Source organism: Salmo salar, chromosome 10, assembly GCF_965601325.2.
Source record: "Salmo salar chromosome 10, fSalSal1, whole genome shotgun sequence".
Classification (NCBI taxonomy): domain Eukaryota; kingdom Metazoa; phylum Chordata; class Actinopteri; order Salmoniformes; family Salmonidae; genus Salmo; species Salmo salar.
Genome location: NC_138300.1, coordinates 75092665 through 75109376, shown reverse-complemented (window position 1 = coordinate 75109376; position 16712 = coordinate 75092665). Strand labels below are relative to the sequence as shown.

At 45.3% G+C, this 16712-nt stretch overlaps 1 protein-coding gene across 10 annotated transcripts in view; it reads right to left on the bottom strand.

The window, feature by feature from the left end:
* Positions 1-16712, bottom strand: part of myo9ab (myosin IXAb) — a 230216-nt gene that overhangs the window by 23261 nt on the left and 190243 nt on the right. For 7 of the 10 annotated variants that reach the window (XM_082957151.1, XM_082957155.1, XM_082957152.1 and 4 more), the window contains 12 exons: positions 16531-16641; positions 16061-16183; positions 15666-15815; positions 14721-15028; positions 11335-12696; positions 10983-11079; positions 10268-10486; positions 8979-9079; positions 8447-8568; positions 4684-4898; positions 3104-3220; positions 339-527 (listed from right to left, as the gene is read on the bottom strand). In XM_082957151.1, the coding sequence (XP_082813277.1) occupies positions 339-527; positions 3104-3220; positions 4684-4898; positions 8447-8568; positions 8979-9079; positions 10268-10486; positions 10983-11079; positions 11335-12696; positions 14721-15028; positions 15666-15815; positions 16061-16183; positions 16531-16641 (3114 nt within the window). The remainder of the gene's footprint in view (positions 1-338; positions 528-3103; positions 3221-4683; positions 4899-8446; positions 8569-8978; positions 9080-10267; positions 10487-10982; positions 11080-11334; positions 12697-14720; positions 15029-15665; positions 15816-16060; positions 16184-16530; positions 16642-16712) is intronic. The other 3 variants (XM_082957148.1, XM_082957153.1, XM_082957154.1) reach the window with 3 other exon arrangements.

The window sequence follows — 16712 nt, the reverse complement described above, 5'->3', positions numbered from 1 at the left end:
GCACAATGTGTATAATCGAAAGCGGGGACAGAGCGGAGCCCATCTGCCTACACTCCTTGCTTGCTCCCCTGCAGCTCAACAGCTGATGCCGGGTGTCGTGTGTCCGTCGCACTGCTGTCACTATTTCTGTTGACGAAATTAACACTGATCCAACATGCCATGCGTCAGCTTGTAAGACTGCTATAGGATTTCCATCTCAATGGGACGGACCTGTTGAAGCACACTCTAAATAAACAACACACACGCATTGACACGTACGGACGCAAGCACTCATACCCACCCACCCACCCACCCACCCAGCCAGCCAAACTCCTTCCACCCGCTCACACAAACCCTACCTTGCCGATGGTGCTGTCCATGGGCTTGTACTCAGTCATGAACTCATCCAGGAAGACCTTGAAGGTGTTGACCCAGACCTTGACAGGCGACTCGCTCCAGTCCCTCTGCTCCAGCCGCATGCTCTTCTCCAGGATGTGTTCAAACAGGGCGTACAGGTCCTTATAACGGATACTCTTACCGTCATCCATCTGGAGGAGAGGGAAAGGGGGAGAAGGAAGAGATGTGGGGGATTGGGATGAGGGAACGAGGAGAAGAAGATATTAGCGGGAAAAGCTCATGTGTTACTGTAAAGAGATTTGAGATCTTGTGAGAAAGGGTTATAATGCAATTGATTACAGTAGTACCGTCTAAAGTAGTATGGGACAGGCAGAGATGAGGAGGAAAGTAGTAGTGAGGGAAGCAAGATTACAAAAATCGATTCATGCGCTACAATACAGTCAGCCACTGTCCAAGTAAAAAAGCATTTGTGGTCACTGACGGTTGTGATTGGGGTGCCCAGTACCTTGAGGCCCACTGTAAAAGTGATCGTGACCAGTGCCCAAGAAAACCAAGGTGGCATGGCCAAATGACTATCGCCCCATTGCACTCACCCCTTTCATCATGAAATGCTTTGAGGTTGGTTATGGCCCACATCAAGGCCAGCATGCCAGGCACACTGGACCCACTCCAATTTTCTCTTTGGACAAGAGGAACACCTATGTGAGAATGCTGTTCATTGAGTACAGTTCAGCATTCAACACTATTGTTCACTCCAAGCTTGTCACTAAGTACAGAGCCCTGGGTCTGGGCACTACCCTCTGCAACTGGATCCTGAACCTCCTGACGGGCAGACCACAGGCTGTAATGATTGGCAACAACACCTCCTCCACACTGACTCAGTGTGTCCTCAGCCCTCTGCTGTACTTCCTGTTCCCCCATGACTGCTTGGCTTTGCACCACACCAACTCCATCATCTAGTTTGTTGACGACACCACGGTTGTAGGCCTGATAATCAACAACGACGAGTCAGCCTATAGGGAGGAGGTTAGTGAACTGGCATTGTGGTTCTAGGACAACAACTTCTCCCTCAACGTCAGCAAAACAAAGGAATTGATTGTTGACTTCAGGAAGCAGAAGAGGGAACACGCCCTGATCCACATCAACGGGACTGCAGTAGAGCGAGTCAGCAGTTTTTAGTTCCTATGCGTCCACTGAGGACTTGTCATGGACCAACAACACCACCACTCTTGTCAAGAGGGTGCAAAAGCGTCTCTATTTCCTAAGGTGGCTGAAGAAAATCAGCACGCCACTCCGGGGTCCTCTCCAAATACTACAGCTGCGCCATTGAGAGCGTCTCGACCGGTGGCATCACGGCCTGGTACGTAGAAACAAATACTAAACTTTTTACTACACATAAGTGAATTTGTCCCAATAGTTTTGGTCCCCTAAAATAGGGGGACTATGTACAAAAAGGTCTGTAATTTCTAAACGGTTCACCCGATATGGATGGCAAATAGCCTCAAATTAAAGCTGACCGTCTGCACTTTAACCTCATAGTCATTGTATCATTTCAAATCTAAAGTGCTGGAGTACAGGGCCAAAACAACAACAAAAAATTGTCACTGTCGCAATAAAAACTCACTTTATTTGGCCACTTCAGCTCTGATACAAATCTTATCAAAATATATAGGCCTATGGGCTAGGCTACATGACACGATGCACGCAACTATGATTTAAAAAAGTCTGGGTAAAAAATGCATGCGTTGTTTCTTGCCTTAGACTGCACACACTGGGCACACACAGTGATACAATTCTCACTCATCAGACTATTCTGAATTTAATCTTGACTTTACATATACTAAATAAAATATGTATGAAATTAGTTTGATTTAGAATGGACCAATAGACATGTTAGCGGTATGCACTTAAATAGCGAAAGGAGGATGCTTTTCCTGCGGTTCATTTTCATGCCAGCCAGGTAGGCTACTCAGGTTGTAAAGGAAAGCAATGTGCTTAATATTAGGAAAGTTGACAAATAAATATAGTAAGCCGATGGGATCCTCCTCTTTTTAATAGAGGCCATCAAAGGCCTATAGAAATGTTGCGCAACATGGGCTTATAGGAACACACATTTCATTCCATGCATCAACCAGCTATGAGGAGCTGGCTCTTTCTGCACAAGAGGTGATCCTATTCCGCTCAAACTCTGAATGCCAGGGCTCTCATGAAGTGTTTGATTTGATTTTCCATTGCATTGATAACAGAATGATTAAAGGGACAATATAGCACTGAGTATCAGGCCATTAGCGATTGGCCGTTAGAAAGTTCGGTAGCCTACTAATGACCATCAGCGGCATTAGAGCGCAGTTTTGGAGAAGCCTAGTTACCGTGACTAAACTGTCATGTGGAATTTGACTGCGGTCATGACTCGTGACTGCCAGTGTGGCAGAAATACAGTCACAGTAACAGCCCTACTAACACACACACACACCCATCACAATTGCTGCTACTAGACTCTTATTTAATTGCTAATCTCCCTTTTCGCTGATATACGTGTAATTATTGTACAATAAATTGTGCCTTCCTGTATTATACTTATGCTAAAATGTTTATTCTATTCTACTGAGCCATTAACTTTATGTTCGTAGTCTTATCTTTTATTATTTGTTATTATTGTTGCGAAAGAACCTGCAAGTAAGCATTTTGTTGGACGGTGTATACCATGTGTATCCTGTACATACCTTCAAACTTGAAATGACCGCGAAACAACCATAGTGGTACTCACAGCCAGAGCGGTCGAGTAGGAGTTGAATATGTTGAGGCGGAACTCCTTCAGAGCCTTCTTGAAGACCACGTCCACCAATGTGTCCTTCTTGCCGTCCTCGGAGTCCAGGTCATTGATCTATGTGGTACAATAAATGGTCATAATAAATACAGGTCTCCTTCATCAAACACTGTAGTCTACAAAACAGTGGCGGTTCTAGACCATTTCAACTGGGGGGGCCAAGCTGGGGCCAGTTGTACTGTTAGAGGGGCCAGTTACATTAAACGTTATTGTTGTCATATCGTTTTGCATGTGGTACGATACTGTTGTGTTCCGCCTAAAGCCGTCCCTCTAGAAAATGTGTGGGTTAAATTAGTGTTCCGCGTTGCCACTGTCTAATAACCGATAGCAAAATGATTTCATACTCCACATTTAGGGGGGTCACAAGGGGGTCCAAAATTGTTGTCACAGGGGCACATCCCCACACCATGACGCTGCCACCACCATGCTTCAGCATTGGGATGGTTCCAGGTTTCCTCCAGACTTGATGCTTGGCATTCAAGCCAAACAGTTCAATCTTGGTTTCATCAGAACAGAGAATCTCGTTTCTCATGGTCTGACAGTCTTTAGGCGCCTTTTGGCAAATTCCAAGCGGCTGTCAGGTGCCTTTTAACAAGGACTGGCTTCCGTCTGGCCACTCTACCATGAAGGCATGATTGGTGGAGTGCTGCAGAAATGGTTGTCCTTCTGGAAGGTTCTCCCATCTCCACAGAGGAACTCTGGAGCTCTGTCAGAGTGACCATCGGGTTCTTGGTCACCTCCCTGACCAAGGCCCTTCTCCCCTGATTGCTCAGTTTGGCCAGGCCGCCAGCTCTAGGAAGAGTCTTGGTGGTTCCAAACTTCTTCCATTTAAGAATGATGGAGGCCACTGTGTTCTTGGGGACCTTCAACGCTGCAGAATTTGTTTTGGTACCCTTCCCCAGATCGGTGCCTCAACACAATCCTGTCTCTGAGCTCTACAGATAATTCATTCAACCTCATGGCTTGGTTTTTGGTCTGACATGCACTGTCAACTGTGGGACCTTATATAGACAGGTGTGTGCCTTTCCAAATCATGTCCAATCAATTGAATTTACCACAGCTGGACTCCAATCAGGTTGTAGAAACATCAGGGATGATCAATGGAAACAAGATGCACATGAACTCAATTTCGAGTCTCATAGCAAAGGGTCTGAATACTTATGTAAATAAGGTATCTGTTTTCTATTTGTAATACATTTGCTGAAATTTCAAAAAACCTGTTTTCGCTTTGTCATTATTGGGTATTGTGTGTAGATTGATGAGGATTTTATTTATTTAATTCATTTTAGAATAAGGCTGTAATGAAACAAAATTTGGAAAAAGGGAAGGGGTCTGAATACTTTCTGAATGCACTGTATGTGTGAGTGTGCATCTCTGTGTGTGTGTGTATTGTGTATCATCTTAATTAGGTAACCAACAGTGTTCTGTGTGGTGCCCTGTGTATTTCCTTGAGAGTGTGTGTAAGATGGACAGTTGTACATAGTCTGTCTACCTGCGTATTCCTCTGTCAGTCCGCCTACCTTCTTCATGAGGAAGTCATTCATGCTCCTGTAGTCATGGGCGCTGGTGAGGATGTGCAGAGCGTCGTTCTGCCACTGGGCAGGCTCTAGGGCCACGCTGCTGATCTTGACGCTGCGTCTCCGCCTCACTTTGGGAGAGGGGTCCTTGTTCTCCTTGGAATCCCGGCCCCTGGTTACAGTCAGGTCGGGACTGTGGGGGGGAGATGACGTGCCATCTTGACCCGCAAAGCACAGAGAGACAAAGATACAGTAGTGGTGTTGTGAAGACAATTGTTTTGGTTTTCTATTCAGTTTTTTGTCTTATTGTTGAGATGACAAATCAACAGAGAAACGGACCTTATTTTTAACCTCTCTAGGGTAGGGGGCAGTATTTGCACGGCCGGATAAAAAAACGTACACGATTTAATCTGGTTATTACTACTGCCCAGAAACTAGAATATGCATATAATTGTTTGATTTGGATAGAAAACACCCTAAAGTTTCTAAAACTGTTTGAATGGTGTCTGTGAGTATAACAGAACTCATATGGCAGGCAAAAACCTGAGAAGATTCCAAACAGGAAGTGCCCTCTCTGACCATTTCTTGGCCTTCTACACTCTCTTTATTGAAAACTGAAGATCTCTGCTGTAACGTGACACTTCCTACGGCTCCCATAGGCTCTCAGAGGGCGCCAGAACGTTGAATGATGACTTTGCAGGCCATGGCTGAAAAACAGTAGCGCATTTGGTAAGTGGTCGATCTGAGAACAATGAGACGGGGGCGCGAGCGAGCACGTGAAGAGTCCATTTTAGATTTTTAGTCTTTGAACGAAAACAGGGTTTCCCGGTCGGAATATTATCGCTTTTTTTACGAGAAAAATCGCATAAAAATTGATTTTAAACAGCGGTTGACATGCTTCTAAGTACGGTAATGGAATATTTAGAATTGTTTTGTCACAATACGTGCCGGGCGTGTCACCCTTCGCTACCCTTCGGATAGTGTCTTGACCGCACGAAACAAAACAGAGGATATTTGAACATAACTACGAATTATTTTGAACCAAACCAACATTTGTTATTGAAGTAGAAGTCCTGGGAGTGCATTCTGACGAAGAACAGCAAAGGTAATCCATTTTTTTTTTATAGTAAATCTGAGTTTGGTGAGTGCCAAACTTGGTGGGTGTCAAAATAGCTAGCCGGTGATGGCGAGCTATCTACTCAGAATATTGCAAAATGTGCTTTTGCCGAAAAGCTATTTTAAAATCGGACATAGCGATTGCATGAAGGAGTTCTGTATCTATAATTCTTAAAATAATTGTTATATTTTTTGTGAACGTTTATCGTGAGTAATTTAGTAAATTCACCGGAAGTTTGCGGTGGGTATGCTAGTTCTGAACGTCACATGCTAATGTAAAAAGCTGTTTTTTGATATAAATATGAACTTGATTGAACAAAACATGCATGTATTGTATAACATAATGTCCTAGGAGTGTCATCTGATGAAGATCATCAAAGGTTAGTGCTGCATTTAGCTGTGGTTTGTGTTTATGTGACATTATATGCTAGCTTGAAAAATGGGTGTCTGATTATTTCTGGCTGGGTACTCTGCTGACATAATCTAATGTTTTGCTTTCGTTGTAAAGCCTTTTTGAAATCGGACAGTGTGGTTAGATTAACGAGAGTCTTGTCTTTAAAATGGTGTAAAATAGTCATATGTAGTTTGTATTTCGCGCCACGCCCTATCATTGGATATTGGAGTGGTGTTCCGCTAGCGGAACGTCTAGATGTAAGAGGTTTTAATAAAAAAATAGTATTTATTCCTTGTGTTATTATTTTTCTCTCTGGTTTGTTGGGAAGGGCTGGTAATTAACCTGTCTGGGCTAGGGGGCAGTATTTTCACGGCCGGATGAAAAACGTACCCAATTTGAACAGGTTACTACTCTGGCCCAGAAACTAGAATATGCATATTATTAGTAGATTTGGATAGAAAACACTCTGAAGTTTCTAAAACTGTTTGAATGGTGTCTGTAAGTATAACAGAACTCATATGGCAGGCAAAAACCTGAGGAAAAATACAAGCAGGAAATGAAAATCTTGTGGCTGTACTATTTTCAAGTCATTGCCAATGGAACACACAGTGACTAAGGATTCATTTTACCGAATGAGAAGGCAGGGAAGTTGGTGACCCCGGGAAGGATATCAGTTCATTGGTGTGTGTTCATGAGGGAGTATCCTCTGTTCCAAAACGTTTTTCAAGACACAGGAACTGTCCGGTTGAAATATTACTGAATCTTCACGTTCTAAAGGTCCTAAAGATTGATGCTATACAACGTTTGACATGTTTGAACGAACGTAAATATATTTTTTAAACTTTTCGTCGTGACATTGTCCGCGCGCTTCCTACATTCGGAGTAGCTGAACTGAATGCGCGAACAAGGAGTTATTTGGACATAAATTATGAACTTTATTGAACAAAACATTTGTTGTGGACCTGAGATTCCTGGAAGTGCTTTCTGATGAAGATAATTAAAGGTAAGTAAATATTTCTAATGCTATTTATGCATTTAGATGACTCCAAAATGGCGGCTATCTGTATTGCTTAGTGTATTTTTCTGAGCACAGTACTCAGATTATTGCAAAGTGTGCTTTCCCAGTAAAGTTATTTTGAAATCTGTCAATGCGGTTACATTTAGGAGATGTTAATCTATTATTCTTTGAATAACAGTTTAATAATTTATCAACGTTTATGACAAGTATTTTTGTAAATTGTAGTGATGATTCACCGGAAGTTTTGGGGGAAATACATTTCCTGAACGTCACTCGCCGATGTAAAATGCTGTTTTTAGATATAAATATGAACTTGATAGAAATAAAAATGCATGTATTGTCTAACATAATGTCCTAGGAGTGTCATCTGATGAAGATTGTCAAAGGTTAGTGCATAATTTTAGCTGGTTTTCTGCTTTTGGTGACGCCTGTCCTTGCATTGAAAATGGCTGTGTGTAATTTTTTGTCTATGTACTCTCCTAACATAATATAACTTTATGCTTTCGCCGTAAAGCCTTTTTGAAATCGGACAACGTGGTTGGATTAAGGAGATGTTTATCTTTCAAATGGTGTAAAATAGTTGATTGTTTGAGAAATTGAAATTATTAGATTTTTGCTATCTTGTCAAGCAATCCCATTACCGGGATGAGAACGGGAAGGGGGTCCCCTATTAAGCATTTTACTGTTAGTCTACACCTGTTGTTTATAAAGCATGTGACAACATTTCTTTTTTGTTGGAATGTCACATGTCCAGTGTTATACAATATGTAAGGGATTATCAACGAGGGGGCTATTCGTTCTCTGGAAAATGATGAACAACGTGGAAGGTGTGTTCTACTATGCGTTATTTTCCAGAGAATGCATAGAAATGTGTTCATTTGCCGGTAGAAATGTGTTCAACATCCACTGAAGTAGCTAGGCAGTTTACTAGATAGCGTCAGTAGTTGCCGTGGTAACCAAACAAACAGACTTGCTAGTTTAGATGTAAAGCCCATCAGTCCTAGCTTGCCATTATGAAAATCAAATTCAACAACGCCAATTATGTTTTCAATTCGACTTTTGCTTTCAAAAGCAGCTCAAACATAGAACATGTCAGAATGAACTATAAGCATTTGAATTCTACCGTGCAAATAACGCACGCTCTAGAATGCCGTTCAAGCTAGCAGAACCAAGTATTCAACAATGCCATGGTATGAACAACTTTGTTGTCCATTGCGCACACACAGTGTATTTATTACCTGTCTTGTCGGTGCCGTCTCCCTGTGTGGACTCGCTCCTGATGGTCTGCTGCTTCTCTCTGGACAGCTTCTTCTCTGCATGCTTGGCCTTGCCCCAGAAACGCATCTTCCCTCGCACTCTGCTGCCACAAACACAGTCAACACAGACAGTTTAGAACAAACCTTTATTCTATTTCGATTGGGCCGACCAGATTCGCCAGGGTGTGTGCTGGCTCGGATTTGTCTTTGTATAATCTTTTCACATGTCCTTTTCGGCACGTGTTCAGCAACTTGTGTGAAAAGGGTAATAGTCTGTTTAATACAATATAAGCTTCATCTGTGCCTCTGCATAATAATGGTAAAATAATAATAATAATAATAGCCATTTAGCAGACACTTATCCACAGTCCTGTGTGAATCCATTTTTCGTATGGGTGGTCCCGGGAATCGAACCCACAATCTTTACGTTGAAAGAGCCATGCTCTACCAACTGAGACGTTGCGTCTTGCTACTGTAATATGGGCTAGAGAGCAGGAGAAGGTGCTGTAGCTACCTTCCATCCTGACTGGATGTCTTCCCAAGCGCTGCTACCTTGCCCAGGTCCCCTGAAGACATAGTCTTGTGGAACTTCTTATGATCTTCCTTGTGAGAAGCCTGGGAGAATAGAACGTTAGGGTGTAGCAAGGTAAGTCTTGATACCAAACACAGGGAAGTGAAGTATTTTCAATATTCATTGATTGGGCATCAAACGCTCAGGCTATTTTGCCATGTCTTTGAGTCATATGCTGAAAAGACAGAAGAGACACATTTGAGACATGAAAATGCATTGTCCTATAGAGGGCAGTGCAATCAAACTTGAATCTCAGAACAAAGAAATACATCCATGTTGGATGTTCCTACTGCATCCATCCATCACTCATTCATTCTGCACAAAACAACAGCTAACAGTCCACAAACATTCTAACATGTTTACATACTGAGAGAAAGATATATTAACATATAGAAAACTACTATTTCAAACTAAAAGAGATATGACTTGGTGAGGGAGGGAGGGTGCTCATGCTCGGAAAGACCTGCTAGGGAAGTAGTAAAAGGTAGTAATGAAATGGTGTCAATGGTAGAAGGTTCCAGCATGCATCACCGATTGCACTTCTGGCTAAGACTAGTTGGACTAACCTGGTCCCAGATCTGTTCATGATAACCATAGGAGTTAGCAAGACAGCACAAACAGTTCTGGGACCAGGCTAAGAGGAGAGGGACATTGCATTTCTCCTCTTCCAGCAACTAGACGGATGTCACAAGATCAGAGTAGACACAAGACTACTGCCCCAGGGTCAGATCAGCTCCTGACTACTGCTCCAGGTTCAGAACAGCTTTTAAACCTCCAAAGTTAAGGTTAAGGGTTAGGTTATCTGATCCTAGACCTGTGGATGGTTAGGGGTACTGAGTGTTTATGAAGGATGATTATTCTCTTCAGGGGAAAACACAAATCTGAAACCATGACATTACCACTTAGTTGCAGCCACGCTGTAAAGTTTTGTTTTGCGACGAACTATCGCTAGAAGTGGCCTGAGCCCGTGTTGGGTTTTTCCCTATCTGCGAAATAAAGGAGCGTCAAGCAAAGAGCTGGTAGTACAGAAACATGTCTCTGTCCAGTAGTTAAAAACTAAACGAAGTTGGAGGATGCTAGTTCAATGGGGTTAGTCGTGTTAAAAGAGTACCCTCAGGCTAGTAAGCATGGCCCCCAGAGAGAAAATAAATTGGCTGGGGGGGTCAGTAGGAGGCAGGGGACAAGGGGGGGGGGGGGGGGGGGTCGCTTGGACCCCTGCAGGGTCCGTTTACCATTTCAGAGTCACTGTAACAGGCCGGCTCAGTGCCCCCCTTGGGGTGGGTCAGGGGGGACGGGGGGAGGAGGGGCAGCGTGCGGGACAGGGCGGGGGTGTAGAATGTGTCAACATCGTCATCGTCCGACTGGCCCGCCCCCTCGGAGTTACAGCGGGTCAGGAAGTCGGAACGGGTCCGAGACATACGGGCTTTCTTTTTGGGGCCGGGCCGGCCCACCTGCTCAACCACACACACCACAACACGTCAGTGGTCTGGGTACGTGATGGGAGATAGGGATATGTGTGTGTGTGTGTGTGTGTGTGTGTGTGTGTGTGTGTGTGTGTGTGTGTGTGTGGAGAGGAACGGTGTGTGTGTATATATGTGTTCTATGTGGATATCACAGAGACACACTGACATTCTGAGTGACACAAATTTACAAGACATGCCACTTATAAAAGCACACACTCTCACATGCACATACAAGCCACAGCTCCCCGTTCTATTATTAGTTTAAACAATATATCAGTAGGAACTACACATCAACGTTGAGTGCTTTAGTATATTGCAACATGATGAGTAACGAGTTATGTAAGTTACAGTATGTAAATTCTTTAAAAAAAACTCCCAAAACTCTTAAAAAAAAATAATCCCAAGATATGTATGTGTAAACTCTTTGTGTAGAGGGCGTATTGTGTACTCTGTGTGTGTATGTCCTTTGGGTTGTGCAACCCACCTCTTTGGTTCTCTGTCCAGCGGTGGCTCTAGAGGCGGAGGCCTCCTGTCTTTGCATGGCCAACGACCGCTCCTGGTTCACCAGGTCCTTATCAGACCTACAACACATTCAGGAAACGTTACAACTATTTGTAGACTTTCAACAGGAATAAGAAATACATTTCTGTACATTTGGAGAAAAGAAGAGCCCTGTGGTGATTTGTTGAAATTAAAGTGTTAATTTGTACACACTGCCCGTCAGTGAAAAGAGTCAAGCTAGTGTAGAGAGAAGAAATTAATTACAAAGCTTTTGCTAAGTGACACTTTGAATGAGCAGCATCATTACAGAAACGTTACAGCAAAATGACACTCACTTGGAGAAGGGGAGCTTGCGTCGGGAGCAGAATGTGGTGTTGGTGGGGGGCTTCTCGGTCATACTGACAATGATGGTCTGGGTCGGGCTCTTCTTCTGTGGTGCCTTGGCTGCTGCTTTGCTGGAAACTTCCCTGCTCTCCAGGATACTGTTGGTGGAGACCCAGTTGTCCTGCACTGGCCAGCCTGCCTTCCTCTCCACCTGGTTGGGTAGGACTTCACCGGATGGGGCCTTGGGCTCGGGGACTATCTGGATGTCTACCTCGGAAGGACAAAGGCCATGGGTGGAGGTGGAGGAGGGGACCAAGCTAGACCTGTCTACCCCAGCTAAGTCTCTCCAAGGCTGGGTAACAGTCCTGGGTGGCTGGGTCTTCTCTGATACTTCCAGGCCGGCAATGGGTGTAAGGCGGGAGGTGGTGGTGGTCCCACCTGTCTGGAGTGCAATCTCTTGGACTGGCGCCGCCTGCAGCTCCCCCTCCAGAGGGGTCTCCTTCTGCATGCTGATGACCACAACCACGGGCCTTCGTAAGGCGGACTCTCGCCTCTCCTTCACGGGCTTGCCTGGGCTCTCTTGCTTGGGCTCGCTGCTTTGGTCCTCAGAGGGGATATAGAAGGTAGCTTGTGGATCCTCTGCCACCACCTCCTTGATAGGGGATGGTATCATAGGGGGTAGTTCCTCCACCCTGGGGCTTGGATCATTTTCATTTACCACCTCCGGGTCCTTCTGTGGCTGGGGCTGGGACTCTGGAGATATTGGTCCATTCAAATCCTCTTGGGAAGAGGTCCGGAGCGGCGTGGACTGGTTATCATGGCAACCGGGGTAACCTTGCCTTCCCGCCTCCACATCCACGGTGGTGTCGAGCAGCTCAAAGCTCCCGTGGCTAACGGGGAAGCCCCGGTGGGGCGAGGAGGGCTGGTGGTCGTCCAGAGGACAGGGGGTGCTGTCCGGACATGGGGGCACAGGGGTCTCCTCCTCTTGCAGAGTCCCTCCTGTGCTGTGGGTCCGCACCTTGAGTAGCTCCAGGCTGAACTGGGCCTGCTCCAGCTCCCTCATGCGCCGGCTCTGTCTCTTGGCCCGCGTCTTGTGGCAGTTGGGCTCCTCTATACTCTGGCTTCTCTCGCTCTCGCCTTCTTCCTCCTCCTTCACCAAACACGCCGACTTAGACTCCTTAGAGTCTTCAGTAGGCCAGACTGTGGAGGCATCTTGGATGTCATGATTGTGATTGATCTCGTGGACCTGTTCGTCCGAGGCGTCAGTATCCAGGCCCATGGTTCTCTCTGGCGTTCTTTCTTCTGTGGTGGGGCTCCTTTGTCCATTGAGCAACTGCTTTTCATTCATACTCTGCTCTTTTAGTTCTGTGAACCTGTAGGAAACAGTCATTGTAAGCAAACACAGTTTAAAGCAATCTTCCTTCCATTCCTTCTCGTATCCAATGTTATTCATCAATGTAGGATCATTTGGACCTGGGAGCAATAGTGTGCAAGCTTTTGTTCCAGCCCAGCACTAAAACACTTGTGTTTTCTTGAACAAACTATATGAATCAGGTTTTTGAGATCTAGGTTTGAGCAAAATCCAGCCTATGAATCCTTATTGTCCATCTTTCTATACAGGTAACTGCCAAAACAAAGGATAACGTGTCTAAATAGGGGTTGGGCCACCTCGAGCAACCAGAAGTGCCTTGGTATAGATTCTACAAGTGTCTGGAACTCTATTGGAGCGATGTGATACCTTTCTTCAAGGAGAAATTCTGTAATTTAGTGTTTTGTTGATGGTGGTAGAAAACGCTGCCTCAGGCGCCGCTCAATTGTGTTGAGATCTGGTGACTGACACACACACACATACTTTAAATGCCTTTGAGATCCCTCTTTCAAAGTCATTGAGCTCTCTAGCCATGGTAGCCAAAATAATTTTTACACATGACCCTATGCAATGTTTCCTCTAAGCTCCCCCGAGACTTGCACCATTGAAAGCATCCTGACTGGTTGCATCCCTGCCTGGTATGGCAACCGCTCGGCCTCCGACCGCAAGGCACTACAGAGGGTAGTGCGTACGGCCAGATACATCACCGGGGCCAAGCTTCCTGCCATCCAGGACCTTTATACCAGGCAGTGTCAAAGGAAGGCCCTAAGAATTGTCAAAGACTCCAGCCACCCTAGTCATTGACTGTTCTCTCTGCTACCGCACGGCAAGCAGTACCGGAGCAACAAGTCTAGATCAGAAAGGATTCTTAACAGCTTCTACCACCAAGCCATAAGTCTCCTGAACAGCTAATAAAAATGGCCACCCAGACTATTTGCTTAGCCCCCCCCCCCCCTCCTTTACGCTGCTGGTAGTCTCTGCCTACATGTACATATTACCTCAATTACCTCGACTAACATGTGCCCACAAAAATTGACTCTGTATCGGTACCCCCTGTATATAGCCTCGCTATTGTTATTTTACTGCTGCTCTTTAATTATTTGTTATTTTCATTTCTTACTTATCAATTTTTTACCTAACACTTTTTTCTTAAAACTGCATTGTTGGTTAAGGGCTTGTAAGTAAGCATTTCACTGTAAGGTCTACACCTGTTGTATTCGGGGCATGTGACAAATACTATTTAATTTCACTACCATGCAGAAGAAATATCAGCCCGCGCAGAGAAGCACAAGACTGAACTTTACTCAACTTTCTAGAGTCACCATCTGGCAGTCCTACGGACGAATCTGAGTTTGGCGGATGCCAGGTAAACGCTACCTGCCCCATTGCATAGTGCCAACTGTAATGTTTGGTGGAGGAGGAATAGTGGTTTGGGGCTGTTTTTCATGGTTGGGCCCCTTAGTTCCAGTAAAGGGAAATCTTAACGCTACAGAGTACAATGACATTCTAGACGATTCTGTGCTTCCAAATTTGTGGCAACAGTTTGGGGAAGGACCTTTCCTGTTTCAGCATGACAGCGCTCCGGTGAACAAAGCGAGATCCATACAGAAATGCTTTGTGGAGATCGGTGTGGAAGAACTTGACTGGCCTGCACAGAGCCCTGACCTCAACCCCATCGAACACCTTCGGGATGAATTGGAACGCCGACTACTTGCCAGACATAATCTCCCAACATAAGTGCCCGACCTCACTAATGCTTTGTGGCTGAATGGAAGCAAGTCCTCGCAGCACTGTTCCAACATCTAGTGGAAAGCCTTCCCAGAAGAGTGGATGCTGTTATAGCAGCAAAGGGAGGGAACAACTCCATATTAATACCCATGATTTGGAAAGAGATGTTCGACGAGCAGGTGTCCACATACTTTTGGTCATGTAGTGTACTTTGTATCCCTCATTACTTAAGTGTTTCCTTTATTTTTGGCAGTTACCTGTACCTTTCATAAAATAGAAAAGTTTGTCACTCCTCATTACCTTAGGCGTGCCAGGTAGCCCCTACCCGCTGCCTGTAGCAGTGTCGCTGCACTGTGTGTCCTACAATTGTGGGCTCTCTCTCTGTAGGCCCGCCAGGCTGTCTGCACCGTAATGGCTGCCAGAACCCTGCGCTGGCTGCTGTTTCTCCAGCTCCTCTGTATTATCAGGGCAGAGTCCTGCCACTGCAGGAACAGCCTGCGCTGCCTGTAGCCCTTCCATGCTGCCTGCAGGCACACTGCTGCCTCCTCCTGGACGGCTGGGTCCACTGCCGCCTCCGACTGTCTGAGCAGGCAGCCCCGCCACCACCTCTATGGAAAGGAGAGAATGAAGAAATATGAATGAACAAAGTGAATTTATTGACTGGGGTGATATCGTTGCATTAAGTTAGAATGTGAGCTTTTGGAGTAGTTCTGAGAATCCGTTCGAGGTAAGAAATACGCATTCGGTTTGATTTTGTTCAATCTGACAATGATTAGGACACCAGACTGAGTCTCTTCTTGTAGCCAAGTATCTCTTCCATAAACAACATGGCTTCCAGAAAAGCCCCACGTTTCTCATTTATTTCGGCAATTTCCCCCTCTTTCTTAGACGGCGCATGAGGAGAAGTATAGAGATTACACAACTCCAAAAATATGTTCTACCAATTTCATACGTCTGTGGGTCATGTAGAATGGTACTACTATAAACAGCTAAAAAGTTGTTAGCTAGCTAGTTAGCTAGCTACAAACAGCTAAAACTTGCTGTTCGGGGAAGTTGTTTACACATGCTTTATTTAGTCTGTTATGCCAGTACAGTAACGGGGTCGTGTTCATTCAGGGAGGGACTACCTGACTTGTTCAATATGAAATGCTCATTTTGTTTTCCGCCGCAAAAAAATGTTGCTATGACGTGCCCTAATGAACACAACCCTGGACTTGGTGTGGTGCCCCGACTTCTTCGTCTCACCTGGATGACATCAGCGGCCTGTTTCATCTTGATGAAGTGTTTCCTCTCCAGCCGGGCTCGGAAGCGGCGTTGCAGCGTGGCGATGCAACGCAGCACCTCCTTGTGGAGCAGGGCCTGCAGCCGCTGACGCTCCGCCTCCCGCAAGAACACCTGCAGTACAGAGAGAGACCCGGGGCGGGCGGGGGGGGGGGGGGGGGGGGGGGGGGTGTCAGTGACTAGATACACCCACAAATGACCAGACCCACCCACAACATGGGAAATTCAATAGGAACAGAACGGCTGCAACGCAAGCGCGTATCAAAGTGAGAGAAAGAGAGAGGAGAGAAAGACGTCGAAAGAGAGAGAAAGAAAAAGCGACAAATAAAGAAAAAAAGGGACATCCCCAGAGTGCGTACCATTGTGTTACCCACTTGATACCCAGCAGGTGCTAGGTGAACCTGACCAAAGAACTCCCGGATGCCAGACTTGGTTGGTCTAGTGCTGTCTGGTAAGAGCACACGGAAGTGACGCACAAAGTCCTGCAAAGACAAGACAACATTAAAAACAATATATCAATAGTGACCTCAGAGGAATAAAAGTTACAAGCTGTTAATAAGACTGAATACATTACAAGTGCGTGGATGTGACTTCACTACATCTACCTGCAGCTCATTGAGACTGATGAGAATGATGAGACTGATGACCGTTGTTCAGCAGTTTTCACATTTAAGTCAATTAGCAGACACTCTTATCTAGAGCTAAATGCAGTCGGAAAATTCAACTAAGGTAGGTAATACAAAGTATTGTGTATCTGGTGTGCATATCTGTTCTGATAATTCTGTGCCCCATGACAGTGCTGTATCCTGATTGGTTGGCGAGGGCTTACCTGGAAGGTGTATTTGATGGAGTATCCTGATTGGCGGATGCGGACGGTCTCCAGCATGCCTGTGTACCTCAGCTGCCTGAGCACCAGGGCATCGTTGAAACGCAGTGGGAGCTGAGAGAGAGAGCAGAGCGATAGCATAGAGAGAGAGAAATATTAAAAGAGAGAGAAGGAAGGAGACAGAA